The 17,562-nt window shown below is 31.2% G+C and overlaps 1 protein-coding gene across 1 annotated transcript; it reads left to right on the top strand.

The window, feature by feature from the left end:
- Positions 1-2,087: 2,087 nt before the first annotated feature.
- Positions 2,088-5,054, top strand: LOC144558988 (gibberellin 2-beta-dioxygenase 1-like). Its single transcript, XM_078307873.1, has 3 exons — positions 2,088-2,526; positions 3,260-3,608; positions 4,510-5,054. Exons 1-3 carry the CDS (start codon positions 2,159-2,161, stop codon positions 4,747-4,749), a joined length of 957 nt encoding a protein of 318 aa, XP_078163999.1. The 5' UTR covers positions 2,088-2,158; the 3' UTR covers positions 4,750-5,054.
- Positions 5,055-17,562: the final 12,508 nt, after the last annotated feature.

Here is a 17,562-nt window from a genome sequence, read left to right as displayed (position 1 = left end):
TTAGAATTTTTTTACTATTTATTAAGATGGTTTGAAAGTCGCTGTTTTTTATGGTGCAGAATTTTAATAAAAACAGCGATTTTCAAACTATCTTAATAAATAGTAAAAAAAAATTTCAAAAAATATAAAATTTGGTCTCCAAGTAGATTTTAATATAGATTAAACTTCTAACGGTTTGGATTTGTTGTTTGAACATCACATATGCTAATATAGCCCCGGAAGCATCTCGGTCGAAGTGCTTCCGGTAGCAAATTAGCCACACTCTCTCTCTCTCTCTCTATATATATAGAGAGAGATGGACTTGGGTGAGACGCGGTGTATACGCGTTTATACTTCACGCCGTATTTTCATTTTGAAAGTCCAAACAACCGATCCGAACCATTAGATGTTTAATCCATATTGAAATGTGCTTGGAGACTAAATTTTACATTTTTTGGAAAAATTTTACTATTTATTAAGCATTTTTGAAAATCTGAAAATCCGGGTGAACAGTAAAAAACAGTAAAAATTTCTGAACCACCGGATCAGCGATTTTCAAAGTGGCTTAATAAATAGTAAAAAAATTTCAAAAAATGTAAAATTTGGTCTCCAAGCACATTTCAATATGGAATTTGTGTTGAGCGGTTCGGATCGGTTGTTTGAATTTTCAAAATGGCTAAACTGTACCATGGAGCACCAAACGCGTATACTCCGCGTCTCACCCAAGTCCATCTCTCTCTATATATATATATAGAGAGAGAGAGAGAGAGAGAGAGATGGGCTATGGTGCATTGCAATGCATGGAGGGGTTTGTGCATTGGACCATAAATCTAAAATTCAAAATCCAAATGGCCGATCCAAACCGTTCATCTTGTTCTCCATATTAATATGTGCTTGGAGACCAAATTTTATATTTTTTGAAATTTTTTTACTATTTCTTTAGATTTATTGAAAATCGCTGTTTTCAGCAAATCTGGACCATAACAAAAACAGCGATTTTCAATAAATCTAAAGAAATAGTAAAAAAATTCCAAAAAATGTAAAATTTGGTCTCCAAACACATATTAATATGGAGAACAAGATGAACGGTTCGGATCGACCGTTAGGATTTTGAAAAGTCGAATATTGAGCCGTTGCATGGAGGTGCTCTATGCTATGCATAGCATGCTAGCATATTCCTATATATAGAGAGAGAGAGAGAGAGAGAGAGAGAGAGATGGGCTATGGTGCATTGCAATGCATGGAGGAGTTTGTGCATTGGACCATAAATCTAAAATTCAAAATCCAAATGGCCGATCCAAACCGTTCATCTTGTTCTCCATATTAATATGTGCTTGGAAACCAAATTTTACATTTTTCTGAATTTTTTTACTATTTATTAAGTATTTTACAAAATTGTTGATCCAACGGTGGCTTAACAAAACAGTAAAATCAGCAGCCACCGTTGGATCAACAATTTTGTAAAATACTTAATAAATAGTAAAAACATTCAGAAAAATGTAAAATTTGGTCTCCAAGCACATATTAATATGGAGAACAAGATGAACGGTTTGGATCGGCCATTTGGATTTTGAATTTTAGATTTATGGTCCAATGCATAAACCCCTCCATGCATTGCAATGCACTATAGCCCATCTCTCTCTCTCTCTCTCTCTCTATATATATATATATATATTAATTAAATTTTATCCTTTTTTAAAAAAATTTATATAGTCCTACCATTTTCAATAAATAATAAATGTTTAGTTATAACCTAGTGGTTAAAGTTCTATTTTGTGGATGAAAAATTTTGAATTCAAATTTCACTCACTGTAATTGTTCATTTTAATTTTCAACTACCCTACTAAAAAAATTTTAATTCCGCACTTGAAAACAAAGTATTAGAAATTTCAATTTAAATCAATATCAATTTTATCAGTTTCTTTTCTAGAATTTTTTTTATACTAAAGCAAATATAACAAAAGTCAGTAGTACTACTACTAGTGTTGAATGACTAATAAGTAATAACTAATTAAATAACATTATTATACTGTTTTGCAACAAAACACAGTACTCTCACCACTTTAGATCTTCTATATAAACAAAGTGTCACCTTGGCCTTTCTATTCTAAAACCCTTCAAGCCTTCACCTCTCTCTCCCTTCTCTCTCTTTCTCTGTTTCATCTGTTCCAAAACAGAGATGGTGGTACTAGCGAAAGAAGAGCTAGAACAAATATCTCTCCCAGTGATACAAAAATCCCTCCCATCTTCTTTTATACCAGTGATTGATCTCTCTAACCCCAACTCAAAATCTCTGATCGTGGCCGCAGCACAAGATCTTGGCTTCTTCAAGGTGATCAACCATGGCATCTCCATGGAGCTCATGTCTGCTCTGGAATCAGAGGCCATGAAATTCTTTGCTCTGCCTCAGTTAGAGAAGGAAATTCACGGCTTGAACCCGTTCAGCTATGGAAGCAAGAGAATAGGCTCCAATGGAGATTTGGGATGGGTAGAGTATCTCTTGTTAGAGATCGCATCAAACCCCAAGTCTCAATCAACCCAGTTTTGGTAAGAACCACCATAAATTTTAACTCTCAATAAATAGTTATATACATGTTATCTCTGGAATTATTACAACCGCAAAACTTACCTCCTCTCCTCTGCTTCATTCATATATACCAATATACCTTGCTTTAATTTACCTTATTGTTTTGCCATTTTCTCATAATTCTTAGGCTTTCTCTATTAAAAATATTGGCATTTTTGCACCTCTGTTGAATTTTTTGCCTTTCACATTTGGAGGTCCTGAGTTATTCAAAGTACCTTTTGAAAATATGTAATATTATATATATGTGTGTGTGTGTGTGTGTGTGTGTGTGTGCAGTGGCATTCTTGGATAAGTCCTTTCACATGTGTGATAAGCTTTTTTTATTTATTATATTATTTAGATAAGCAACCACATTTTTCACATCATAGTTAGTTATTCGAATGTTGTGCTTCCATAAAGCTAGAAACTTTTTCTTCAATTTTTGCCATCTTACTATGCAACTGTGCCATGTTTTGAAACAACAATATATATAAAGGTTGTTACAAAGTTGGTGAAGTACAATGTCGTACAGCTAAATTTCACGTCCATTATTATTTTTTTTATACGTACAGCCAAATATCACTTTTTAACTCTCCATAACTTTTTCATAACCTTGATTGTTTTACTATAATGTAAAAGTAAAATAATTTCACCTTGATGTTTCATGCTTGCTAGTTTTGTCTCTATTAATTATGAGATTTTCTTTTATTACAGTTCCATTTTGAATGAGTACATAAAGGCAGTGATGGAATTATCAGTTGAAATTTTGGAATTGATGGCACAAGGTTTACATATCAAAGAAAAAGAAGTATTCAGCAAATATGTAATGGATGAAGAAAGCGACTCTGTTCTGAGGTTCAACCATTACCCGCCACGGCCCCACATGCAAGGGTTGAGCAACCGCTGCCTTACCGGGTTTGGAGAGCATACAGACCCGCAACTCATATCGATATTGCGATCTAATAACACTTCTGGCCTGGAGATTGCTCTCAAGGATGGAAGCTGGGTATCAGTTCCCTCTGATCACACCTCTTTCTTTGTCAATGTTGGAGATTCTCTCCAGGTAATTAATTATTTGCATTCTAATTTAAAATACTAACTTTTATTTTGGGTATATATATAAAAATGAGATGGTTTGTACAAGTGATTTTCTTGATTACCAGTACTTTGATTAAGATCTATTTTTGTGTTGTACCAGCAAAATGGGGACTGGTAACTAATTGAAAAACAGAGCTCAACAAAAAGTTGCAAGATGAACTGTCTGAAATCTATGTATCAGATCTCTAAACAAAATTGCAGTAGCAAAACTAGACCCTACCAAAGCAAAAATTGGTGGTACAACCAACAAAAAAGTATGGTGGTTTATGGATACACGAGGCTAAATTTGAGAAGGCCAGATAACAAATGGTGCAAGTGCAATAATTGGGAAACCCCATCATTAGAAATGAAAGGGATCAGAATCTAAGTTCCAAAAATAGCACAACCTGGATTCTCTGATACAATACTGTTAGCACTGTACATGGAATATTGTTACTTTATCCCAAAAAGAAATTAAAAAAAAAAGTATGTGACATGTCACCTACTGGTGGACCCATATGGTCAAACTATAAACTAGACTATTGAAAAATAAAGAGGCTTGTGTTGTGGGGCCTGAATATTTGGTAACTGTATAACAATATCTAATATCTGCATCAAAAAGGCAAAAAAAAAAAAAGAACAGATTTTTTTTTTTTTTTTGAGAAAAGAAAGAACAGATGCTGGTACAGTGTGAATCATACATAGTTCTGTTGGGAGTGGTTTTTTTTTTTTTTTTGTGGGGAGAGGTTTTTGGTTCTGTAGCTAAAACATTCATGAAATTTCCCAATGTTTACACATAGCTTCCCTTTGAAGTGTTACATTTTGTGCTACTTATGAAATTTGAATCTCTTCTGAAAATAAGATTGTGTTTTTTATGAATTATATAGGTTCTGACAAATGGGAGATTCAGGAGTGTGAAGCACAGGGTGATGGTTAACAGTGCAAGATCAAGATTGTCAATGATATATTTTGGTGGGCCTCCACTGGGACAGAAGTTGGTCCCATCTCCTTTGCTAATGGAGGAGGGAGAACAAAGCCTGTACAGAGAATTCACATGGAGAGAGTATAAGAGCTCTGCTTTTAGAACTAGGCTGGCTGACAACAGGCTTGTCCAATTTGAAAGGTAGAAAACCGAGAAATTAAAATGTCTGTTTGAACTTCAGATATGGACAGATAGGCTTCTTCTTTGGACAAATTGGCTGGGTTTCCTTTTTATTTATTTTTTATTTTATTTTTTTCATTTTTCATTTTTCTCATGTAAGATTTTTTTTTTTTTTTTTTGTGGGGGGGCTTGGGGTTTGAATTAAGCTAACTGTATTAGTCTAGATATGTATTTATTCTATGCCTAGCAAAAGAAATAATAAGCTAAATAGTTGGTGTTGTGTATAAATCTTTTTACTATGCCTAAATATTCTTTCTTGTTGTGTACAAAGATATATGTTATGAGAAGTATTCAATTTCAATAGGAAAATTGATCAATATTACGTGCATAAAGTCTGAATTAGTCTTACGAGTTTTCAGAATAAAGAGTGTTCACTAATACAGTTCAATTAAAAAATGAAAAAAAAAAAAGTCACTAAACAGTAAACACTAATACAAAAAAAAAATTTGTTTTATGATTCCAGTGAAAAATTACTTCTTTCACTCTCAACTAAAAACAAGCGATCCAAACCCTAGCCCCCCCTCTCCTCTTCTCTTCATCCCTCATTCCGCCCATTCCATTCCTTTTAGACTTCACTCTTAACATAGCAATACCCTCTTCTCTCTCATCTCTACCTCCTAAAACAGAGAGGAAAATGAGGGAGAGGAGAGGGAGCCGAGCCAAGTGGAGCAAAGCCGAGAACGCACATCGTCAAAGCTCGAAGCATAGAGTCTACTCCATCTCAATCAGACGAAAACGGATCCGATCGTGGAGAGAGATAGAGAATGAGGTAATAGAGTGTTTAAGAGTAAAGTAGGATTAAATGATTAAAATAGTTTATGTTGTTTCATGAGAATAAATGAATTTAGATCTATAAAGGATGATCATTTGACTTGTTAATTATATATAATTTTTTTGTCAATTTTAAAATTGTTAGTAAACATTTAAAATCATTAATCTTAAAAAAAAATGCATCCACTAATACATGATATATAGTTATCAACCTGCAATTATCTTTCCCAGACATATTTTATATTATTACCATTTTAACCAAAATTAAAAAAAAAAAAAACTAATGGTTGACAGTAAAATACATACATGTAATTTCTTCGCCCAATTGGTTTCTGTTTGTTATTATCCATTTTCTTTTTAATTACTTCTTTCAAACTACATGCAAGTTTAATTGTGATAAACAGTATAGCTGTAAAAGGCAACAAAAGGGAGCCTCCAAGGTGTAATCCATAGCCTTTAAACAGTACATGGAATCTGTGCTTGTGAATTCTGGTCTTATTTTAGGTGCCCATATGACCGACCATATCTTCTAAAAAATTGGATGCTGATAGCCAGATTAATTGGGTCCAACTGCTGAGAAGTATTTATATTGATTCAAAACAAATGGACATGAACCAAAACATGAATGGAGTCAATCATATAAAATTTTTATACTATAAATGAGAATGTATTTACAACATTTTATTATATATTATATAGAAAATTACATATAAATATAAAAAAATTAAAAAAAAAAAAATGGAGTCAATTGACCCCCATATGGCCTTACTCCCCCGCCTCTGGCTCAGGTAATATGCATATGACGATTGACCGTGCTACGAACTTATATTTTTATTTTAAAATTCAAACAGTTGATCTGTTAAACATAATCTCCATATTTTAACTAACATTGTCTCAACAATAATAATATCCTCATTTCTTTGTAAAACGAGTTTCTACTTAGAAACTCATAAAAAATTGTAACCGATCATCGTTAATGAAAAAAATGAGTACTAGATTCTCATTGATTTCTAAAAAAAAAATTAAAAAAAAAAACTAATTTCAGAACTTCTAAAGATGAGATATGACTAAATACTTTCAAAAAGAAAATGCTTAATTTTTTTGTGCCATATTATACCACTGTCATATGTATGAATTTACTTGACAGTTAGGACCAGATTGCTAATTAGTCATATACAGTCCAATTCATTTTCATACATTGCTAATTAAACATGTTACCATTATTAATACGGACAAACATAGTTCTTGGATCACATATATCTATGTTCGCATCCTTATTTTAGTGATAAGATATAAACACTATAAAAGAATGTTGGGTATTATACTATTATATCTTTGCATTGCTGTAACTGTAATACTTTTTGCTATTTTTTAAGATGTATAAAAAGTTATTCTTTTTGGATGGTCAAGAATCGTATAAACAACAATTATGCATATCTAAAGAAAAACTAAAAATATTCAAAAAAAAAAAAAAAAGTTGGTTTTCAAGTATATTTTAATATAGAAATTATATTGAACAGTTCAGATCGATTGTTTGAATTTGAAAACATAGATAAGAATGTGAGGAATGAATGGTGCATGAAAATAATTGAACATTTTAGCACTATCCATTTAGTTATTCGGTTATTGCCGCATAGAATCTTATCCAGTTAATAGCTTTTGAAAATGGCTTTTGAACCAGACATTGCGTTTATTTGAAAATCAGAAACACCCAGAACAGAAACAGAGTTGGCGACATTGTGTGAAAGTTGACCATTGACCGTGAATCCATGCATAGCGCATAGACACAAGTCACAAGTGCCACCAAAAAGTACCACTTAATGGCCAGTTTACACAAGTCACAGTGCTATTAAGTACCACTTAAAACGGCCAGTTTATAGCAGCATATATAATATATTAAGAAGTACCGCCAAGTTGGAAGGTACAGCAACATAAATTCAGAGGCTTTTTTTTTTCACAGTCCGTAGGCTTAAATTCTGAGGCTTTTGATGCAAAAGCTGCCGCGCAACTGCAACCGTTCTTGTCAGAATCGCACTGGTGAATTGACTGTGTGATTACATCCTGGAAATTTTCCCTAATTATGGAATTTTTTTTTTTTATCTGTAGAAATTAATAAAATCAGACGTACAAAAATAAAAAGAGTATATCATTTTCAACAAATATATCAAGATCTGGTTTATTAAGTATGATTCAAATATTATGAATCAGACTCAGTGATTCATATCAAGGTTTTAAATAGCGATTATAGCGCTATAGCTTTTAGGATCCGAAAAGGCAATATCACAATCATAACTAGTTAATTATTTAGAATCATTATAAAAGAAAAACGGTTAATAGCGTTATAACTTTCGAGATCCGAAAAAGCTATAGTGCACCAATTGCGTAGCTATAACTAGCTATTTAGAATCATGATTCAGATCCATATTTTTTTTCTTTTCTTTTAGTTTGGATCTGGACCGTCCGATTAGAAAAGAATCAAGCTCTGGTTCGCAGATGATTCTAGAAAAACATAATATTTGAATTTGAATCATTGAGTCGGATCCATATATTTTGGATCGAACTCAATAAGTCAAATCTTTCTATATTTGTTTAAAACAAGACACTCTTTTTATTTTCATATGTCTAAATTCTAATGGATAAAACATTTCCTTTAATATATGGATGCTTATTCTTTGCATTTTTCTTTTCTTTCTGTATAAAAGTGATTTTAATTAATCACGCAATAAATTCATAGAACGCAATATTTTGTACCTACGGTTAAAAAATAGATAATTAATGAATTCAAATTCAGACATACATAAACGGATAATTAACATATGTTACAAACAAAATACACATATCATTCAAATAAGTATTTAAAAAAATAACAAATTTGATAAATATAAATATATATATATATATATATATAACACGAGTGTGTTTGAAAAGAAAAATTGAAGTTTAAATGTACAAATAAATATTTTAACAATTTGACAGTGTCTTGTAAATCAGAAACTTATCACATCTGTATATATATTTAGTTTGGATTCGAATAATTTAGTACTGTATTTCTTAAAATATATGATCGCCCACTATTAAAGTGTGATCACAAGTAGTCATTGTGTAGTTGAAGTGATTAGGAAAATGTGCTTACATGCAAATGTGATTACATGCAAATGTGATTAGGAAAATTCAAACCGTTCAAACTGATTTCCTGTATGAGTGATGTGTTTACATGCAAAATTTATATTTTTTTTTCAAGTTATTTAGTACCAAGTGAAGCAGTAAAAAATTATGCAAAAGGAAATGCATTAAAATCACATTTGACCGCTAGATTTGATACTAAATAAATTTGATAAATTATAAATTTTGTATGTAAATGCACAATTAATTAATTAGATCAGTTTGAACAATTTGAATTCTTCATTTGAAGTCGATTCAATAGATTTTGATATTAGTATTATATATGTTAAAATAACACTGCTATCATACTAGTCAGATTCATTATTATGTTGACAAAATATTAATATTATAACTGTATTCATAATATAATCAATTATACCTTTGAAGTAATCAAATAAATTAGCACCTCTACTCTTTTTCTTACAGGATATATTTGGGCAATTTTTATGAAAATTGTAAGATTTGTCAAAGTTCCTATTTTTTTTCTTGTTGTCTAGATCTCTTTCCTTGGTAAAGGGACCAGAAACCATAACATCGATTGCATTTTCTCATGTGACTTAAAACTAAAGCTGAAGAACAGTTATAGCGCTGCTGTTTTGAATAGTTTTAGTGCTGCTGTTTTGAATATATAGTTATAGTGCTGCTGTTTTGTACCTTAAAAAGTTTCATTAATTTGCACCGGAAACTACTTTACAGTTGACCACAGGTGACTCATCAATTACTCAAAAGCATCTTTATTAAAGACAAATTCAAATCGACGTGTCGACCTTAATCAGTTCGATTCGCTGTAGATGCAAATATGCAATGAATAGACACGTCACACGTTGCACGACCATTATGTTTTAAAGATCCATGTAGGTCTCAATGTGAAGTACGGTCGTTAGAGAAAGCAGAGACATGCATCGCTCTTGCTTTGCTTTGCTTTGCTTTGCTTTGCTTTGCTTTGCTTTAGATGGGATGCCATAATTATGAATTAGGTACACTCTGAAACGACTTAAAACCCCATGTGCAACTAATGTCTTCTTGGCAGATAGAGCAAGCAATTTCTTTTCTATCTTGTACTTTTCTAGCTTAAAAGTGCAGTAAGCATAAAAAGTAAAGGCATTTTGCTGCTCTTCTGCTGTATCATGCATCGAGTTACCAGGGGTATTTTGGTCATTGACTGACAGAGTGAAGTAACATAAAATATAAACACGAACACGATAAGGGGAGTAATTTGTACCGACGTTCATCAAATTCAAATTTAAGTCTGATGAATTTCTTATCCATCCGATCTGTTTTAAGATCCGATGGGCATTGGTTTATGTTGTTTTTCCTTCTTCTTTTTTCCTTTAATATATATATAGCTGTGGGGTATCAAGCCTATAATATTGGGTGATTGGGGAAATATAGTAGTGCCAGTCTGCCAGAGGGGGGAATAACCTATAGATAATAAATCATTACAGCCCATAAAGGCCCAATTACTACTAATGTGCTAGAGTGGGAGAATAAACCTATATATAATAAAACATTACAGCCCAAAACTGGCCCAATTTCTCAGATCATACACAATCTGTACTAGGTCTACAGACTACACTAGATTGGTTGCAATACATGGCCCAATTAAGATTAAAGCGCTCTTTTGCAGAGCCTTCTTTTCACCATTTTTCCTCGTCAATCAGGCCCAAAATAACTGAGTTATTTAATTCGTTAGTAAACGGGCCGTAAGTAATTTGGGCTTCGTAAACAAAAAAGGCTGCGTTTTCTTTATTTAGGTTCTTATTTGAAACCTTTCTAAAATATGTTGTACTCCATTTAGGCTCATGCACATTGAACGGAATCCGTATCCTCCTATGTACTGCAGAGGATTATCCTCACTTTACGGTTTGAGATTCGGATCACAATAGGGGCAGTATTATTGGGCTTGGAGATTCGTGCCAAGTTCAAAAGAACGGTTCAGATCTAGTAATTGTAAAAGATTCCCTTATCAGATATTGGAGAGGATGTGATTTGCATTGAACGGCCGATAACTCAAGGAAAAAAAAAATGCCTTTTCTTTTGATTCTTTTATTATCTTATTCGAATTTTGCAAAGCAGGAAAATGCTTTTCCTTGGATCAAAAGTGTTGTTTGAGCACAATTGTTCAAGGCATTAAATACAGGGACTCAAAAAATATATATATAGTTTTTTTTTTTTTCCATTCATAACTACGTACCAACATATAATGGCTGCATGTTCGAATATCAATGTTATGTGGCAAACTATCGAATTTCGAAATTTCGTGGAATAGTGTGCTTCAATATTATTAATTATTCCAATATACTTGGTAAATTTTAATACGTCCAGTCTATCAATTTTATCATTCCTTCCCATCATTTAAAATTTTCGATTATTAGATAAATAAATTACTGACAATGACGCCAATTAATTTCTTTTGTTATTATTATTATTATTATTATCTCAAAGTGTTGCATCTAATTAGGGGTGGTTGGCTCCTCACGAGCTGGATTCATCTTGAACTTGTTATAAGTTGGCTCGTTCGAGTTACGAGTGAGCTGAGTCTTAATTTGAAATTGTTACGAGCTAACTCGCAAATCTGGTTGAACCTTGTTTTAAGAAAAAAATTAAATTCTACAAATTTTTTGGACCAAGCTGAACTGAACTGAACTGAGCTGAACAGTATTAAAATGCACACACATTCATATAAATTCACAATATGATACTTAGCTGAGCCATCTCGTAAGCTGGCAAGCAAGATAGATCCTAACTTAAACTCGTTAATTCTGAACCGAACTAGTAACGACCTGATACATTAACAACTCGGTTCAATATTGAGCAAGATACTAGCAAGCGAATCAGATGCGAGTCACGATCGAACTACAAGCTACGGACCTTTTTTCAATCCCTACTTCTAATAGTCTACATCTTAGTTTTACAGAATTATATTGTAAACAAATATTATGAAATGTTTGATTACCTGAACTATAATAATATATTTAAAACAAAAGTAACAATGTTTGACAAATGTCAAATATTTTATCCTGGGACCACATTTGTCAAATATTTTTCTTACACTAGTAATTTAATTAAATATATAAGAGGCCTCCGCTTCAATAGTTGCATTAGAGCACCCATTAATTTGACATTTTTATAGCGTATGGCCATGTTTTATTCAAAAAGAGAATAGAAGAATATTCTGAGGAATTTATTCCTTTATCGTCAAAAGCTATTCCATGGTCAAACCTAAAGTAGCCATTGTTGTAAAAATAGGAAACCTAATGGAGCTATAGAATTAAGAAGCGGTTCAAAGTATAATTTTCTCCTTTATTTAATGATAATTTATTATTATTTTAATTATGGTTAAATATTTTCATTGAGAAATGTTCAATATTATTAAATTTTATGAGCATATATTCCATTATCAAGTTTACTTGAAAAAATATCTACAACGAATCATTGGTATATGTATTATCCACCCCATTTCACCAAAATAATTTTAATCCTTGGGAAAAAAATTAGTCATATTTAAATTCAAAAAAAGCTTATTAGAAATATCTCTTTCCTTCTTTCTGCTATCGCTTCTGTAGTTTTGTAGGTTCATGGGAAGACGAATGTGTTATATATATATATATATATATATATATATATTGGAACAAAAAACGCATACTAGAACAATACAAATTTCATACTATTATTTGAAAGGGCAAGGTAGTATTTTTTTTTTTTTTTTTAAGGTTTAAAACAAGGTGTTTTAATGCAACTATAGTGTTTATTTCAGTGTTGTAAATAACAGTATGAGGAAGAATAGAGTACTACCAATCGATTAATCGGGAATAAACATGAATAAACGGGAATAATCTATCATAATCGAGAATAATCAACCGATTAGTTAAAAAAATCTATAACGATTTAGTTATTGCCAACAACTAATTAGTCGAAACGGACGTTTTTTACTACACTGATTTATATAATATCATGAAATATTATGATTTTTTTAGGGATCTAAGATATGTCAATATTTTGATTGGATCTAAGATATGTCAACATTGGTTTATATAATTCATTTTTTTTCCATCATTTTTTTTTTTGGAATGCAGTCAATAGAGCAGCATTGGACAATGGATATTCTTCATATTGACCACAATAATGAAAGAGAAGGAATCAATCTCCTTTTCTAAAAGAAAACCTAAGCCTAAGTATATTTGTCTAGAAGTCATTTGTGAAAAAAAAATTTGTCAAACAGTTGTCTACCTTTAATTTTCATAGCGTGTCAATTTTAATATAACTAAAAGACTTAGGTGTAGAATTTGTTTAATGGAAAAGGATACATAATTAAATTACAGGGGGGGGACAATACCCCTTCTTCTCTCCACAACGTAGATTTTTTCTTTTTTTATAAAATCAAATTTAAAGATTTCAATTAAATAAGCATACTGAATTTCGTTTTTATGAAAAATAGCTCCACCGATTATATATATCGGTGGAGGCAGTTTACAATAGAGACAGTAAGTATGATGGAGCAAATGCAATTGTCTCCACCGATCTAAGCTGTTTTTCATAAAAATCAAATCCAGCGTGCATGTTTCGTTGAAATATTTAAATTTGATGTTATTAAAAAAAAATCCCCAATGTACTCATAAACTGTGTTGTAAATAACAGTATGAGCTTGTCGAACAAACTGGGTATTGTTAAACGATAAATCGAAAATAATCGAAAATAACTAGTGAATTAATTGAGAAAATCTGTGACATTTTAATTGCCGTCAATAATTAACTGAATGATTAATCGACTTAAACAGCTGTTTTTTGACAACACTGTTCATAACAAAACAAAAAAGAAAGAAAAACGCTTTCATCTTGAGAGTTTTAAGAAGAAAAAAATTAAAAGGGTCTATCAAAGACCGAATCAATTTCTCCATGAAAGGAGAGGTAACACAATTGGCTAGGAAAGAGTTATAGAGTTGTTGTACTCAAAAGTCGAGAATTTGATTCCCCCTTACAACTTCGTAACTTCTGCAGAGGTTCTCAAAAAAAAATTCTCCACACATTTTTCAAAGAGTAGAAAGTATAAAGTAGATTTTATCCGAAAATGAAAACCACCAAATTGTTGAGTCTTTTAACCAGTGGATTTGTCCACATCTTGAATTTTGGTATTTGATTGACATTGGAAGTTTCCTTCCTACTTAAAATATAATTATGTACTTTGAATGAGGTTACGGTACTGTGCATAGCACGGATTTGTTTGTGCTATGGATCAAAATGTCTGTTTTCAAAGTTGAAATATTTTATTTAAACCGTTTCAATATAATTACTTTATGAAAATGTTCTTATAAATTAAATTTTATATCTTTAGAAAAAAATTATTATTTTTTACATGAAAAAAATCACTTGATATAAAAATTCTAAACCATTCAAAAATAATGATTTTTTTATATTTTTTTAAAACATAAAATTTAGTTGTAAGTGAATTTTCAAATGGAGATCATGTTGAATAGGTTCGAGTCGACTGTTTGAATTTTAAAAAACAAAAAATATTGATCCCAGTAAGGACTAATCCGCGCTATACATAATTACATAACCTCATTCATGTACCTTTATCTGAAATATGCACTGATTATTTACGTCATGGGAAGTACTCATTCAAAAAAATAAAAAGTAATTATTTTGTATATATAAAGTGATTATACATGAAAACAACAAATCTGTAGAAAAAAAATGTTTTCATGTTCCAATAAACAAATTAAGTTTTCACATGCTGCCAGTGAGGGAATGAGATCCGGTGTTATTCTTCTCATGCTCTCAGGAGCGGATCCAAAGAGACTCGGGGGTAGGCAAATGTCTACCTCTGGATTATGAAATTTTTTGGAAGTCCACTAATATCATATGTTAGTGCCTACCCATGTACAATGTTTGTGCCTACCCCAGGTTCAACAGAAAAGAAGAAAACACTGTCCAACAAAGATTCGTGCCTTGATTGAGGAAAAAATTAGAGAAAAATGGAAAAAATTGGGGGAAAAGAAAGAATAAAAATTGTTCTCTTTATAAAAAAGAAAGAAGTCAAAAAGGAGGAGAAGAATGTGATAGGTGGGACCAACATTTTACAATTCAATTGAATGGGGCCAGCTTTTGATTTATAGTGGGCCATTTTTATTTAATGTTTATATTGGGCCATTTTTTGGCAGCAAAGGCTGTGGACCAAATTTTATTAAAAACATAACATAATTTTTACAGCTGGAACATATCAAAACCCCATGCACATAAGTGTAAATAAAACATAAAACACAGATGGATCAATTGTAGTGCGTGCCTGCAGTATTGAGCTTCTTAACTTGAAGCTGCATCATATTCCCCTGAAGCATCGAAACCCCAACTTCTTGCAAGGATCTCGGAAAGAAAAAAATAATACAGAACCATACATGGAGGCATATATATAACAAAAAAAAAACACGACTCATGTGTCTATATTGGATTGACACAGAACATTTTTTTTTCGAAAATTTCGAGCCTATCAATCAGCATAAGGGAACAACTACATGACATTACCTGAGAGAATAAACTGATTTTTTAGTGCAATAATTTGTGACAAATTATATTTTTATCTATTTGTTTTCTATTTTTTTCAAGTACAAATATAAAACTTGTTTCAAACTCTTGATTTTACAAATAAATTTCAACATAAATACGTTATGTTTTTAAAACTAAAAATAAATAATTGTATAATTTTTTCATGCCAGATTTGTATAGACTGTTATTTTTTATGTAAAAACGTCAAACATTGAAATTAAAAAAAAAATGTGTGCATTTTGTGCCTACCTCTGATAAAAATTCTGAATCCGCCCCTGCATGCTCTTTCCAAGCTCTTCTCTCTATCTCTCTCCTCTTACTCTCTCTCTCACGTGATGTTCTTTCTCTCTCTTCTCTTCTTTGAAGAGAGAGATAGAGAGGAAATGAATAGCAACAAATTGGGATCCGCCGGTGAGCTAGTGGCAAATCGTATTGCACTGCATGATAAGACAATTGGATTCTGAAATTTAATTTATATATACAAGTTTTTGAGCTTCTATTCTATTATGGAAACTAGTTTCTCCTACACTGAATTCAGCTTAATTCCAAATGCAGCTCTAAAAAAAAGAAAAAAAAAAAAAAAAAAAAAAACTTTGTGCAGACGGCCAGACGTAACTCATTTTATTTAGAAATTAAGGCACATCTCAAATAGTCATCTATATTTAATGTATCCAACAAACTCAAATAGTCATCTATATTTTTAATGATAATACGCTACTACTACAAATCTACAATCAAATGTTTGCATGTTTCTTCCTATTATTATATATAAGTTAGCATATAAACTACTAAATAAATTATATTTTAGCGCTTACTATATGTATAAAATCACTTACCAAATATTGATCGATGAGTCCAAAAAGTATGTTGCTTATAAAACTTCTCTATTTTTTTTATTTTATTAATCTAAATATTAAAACTAAAAGTTTGTTAAATATTATATGTCGGTATTTGTTTAAAATTAAAATATATTTGAACAATGTGCATTCCAACCTCCGTAGCCAATCATGAATCATTGTATTAAAAAAAAGCTGTCGCCAAGCGTAGCGTCTAATCCTAATATAAGATATGTCGGTATTTGTTTAAAAACTAAAAAAGGTAAGGATTTGGTATAGGGGTGGCAAAAAAATTGGTACTTCATAATTCGATTTGAGTTTGATTTGATTCGAAATTAGTTTGTTATGAAACAAATTAAACTAGTTCGGTTTGAATCTTATTCAAATCAAACTCAAATTGGACATAATTCGTTCGAAATTGATTCATGAACTATTTAAGTTCAAATCTCAAATAATACAACTAATAGATTCAGTCATTAATCTTTAATAATACATGAACCAAACTTATATCACCGCTCAAAATTGTTAATATAATGGTAACTTATAATAGAAAAATGTTTCAATAGCGTAACAAATTAACAATGGAATAACTTATAATTCATGAACTATTTGACTTAAGTCTGTGCTGTGATTTTAATCAATTCAGCAGCATAAAAGGTAAGGAAATATTGAATTAGTCCATAATTCATTAGTGTGAATTTGTGAAAGGTAAAAAAAACTGTGTGAATTTTGTTCCGCGAGAAGAAAACTAATGCATAAATTACCGGTATAACTAGGGCTGTCAGAAAAATTTGTAGTTCAATTCGATTGACTTCGATTTAAAAAATGTGTAGTTCGTAATTAATTCGATTCGAAATTAGTTCAATTCGAAATAAATCAAACCCAGTTCGATTCAAATCTTATTCAAACTCAATCTAGAATAAGTTTAATTCGGTTTGATTCGTTCCCACCCCTACTTTGGTATCATTATTCATTTTTGAAAACTAGCAACGATAAAATAAAAAAATATTTGAGAAAATCAACTTAGTATTTATTGGTAGGGCTTACGTAGGGTAAAGATTTTAACAGAGCAGTTTTGGCTTCATGCATCGTACAAACCGTATGTAGTATTGTTTTGATTTCGCAGTCTGTGCGCTGTATAAGTCAAAATTGCTCTGTTATAATTTTAGCCTCAATGTAAGCAGGCCCATATTTCCATTAAGATACCACCTATTATTTAAAATATAAAAAAGTTTAATGTAGACTGCTCTTTTTGTTCAAAGGACCAAATATTAACCATTAATTTTTCAATTAAATTATATTTTCAATCAGTGGCTAATTAATGGGGAGACTACCTGAAGATTTTTTTTTTTTTTTTTTGAAAAAGTAGCACACTTGTACCTGAAGATGTTTTGAAAGTGACACCTCAAAGTTAATCAACAGGTTTTGCATGAAAAGTTTTAATTATATTAAACTAAAAATATAGTA

Source organism: Carex rostrata, chromosome 9 (genome assembly GCF_964058835.1).
Source record: "Carex rostrata chromosome 9, lpCarRost1.2, whole genome shotgun sequence".
Taxonomy (NCBI): Eukaryota; Viridiplantae; Streptophyta; class Magnoliopsida; order Poales; family Cyperaceae; genus Carex; species Carex rostrata.
This window is presented reverse-complemented; position numbering and strand designations above follow the sequence as displayed.

Coding starts and splice junctions, on each gene's coding strand:
- LOC144558988 (XM_078307873.1), top strand. CDS start 2,159: ATGGTGGTACTAGCGAAAGAAGAGCTAGAACAAATATCTCTCCCAGTG. Junction 2,527..3,259: donor TCTCAATCAACCCAGTTTTG/GTAAGAACCACC, acceptor CTTTTATTACAG/TTCCATTTTGAATGAGTACA. Junction 3,609..4,509: donor ATGTTGGAGATTCTCTCCAG/GTAATTAATTAT, acceptor TGAATTATATAG/GTTCTGACAAATGGGAGATT.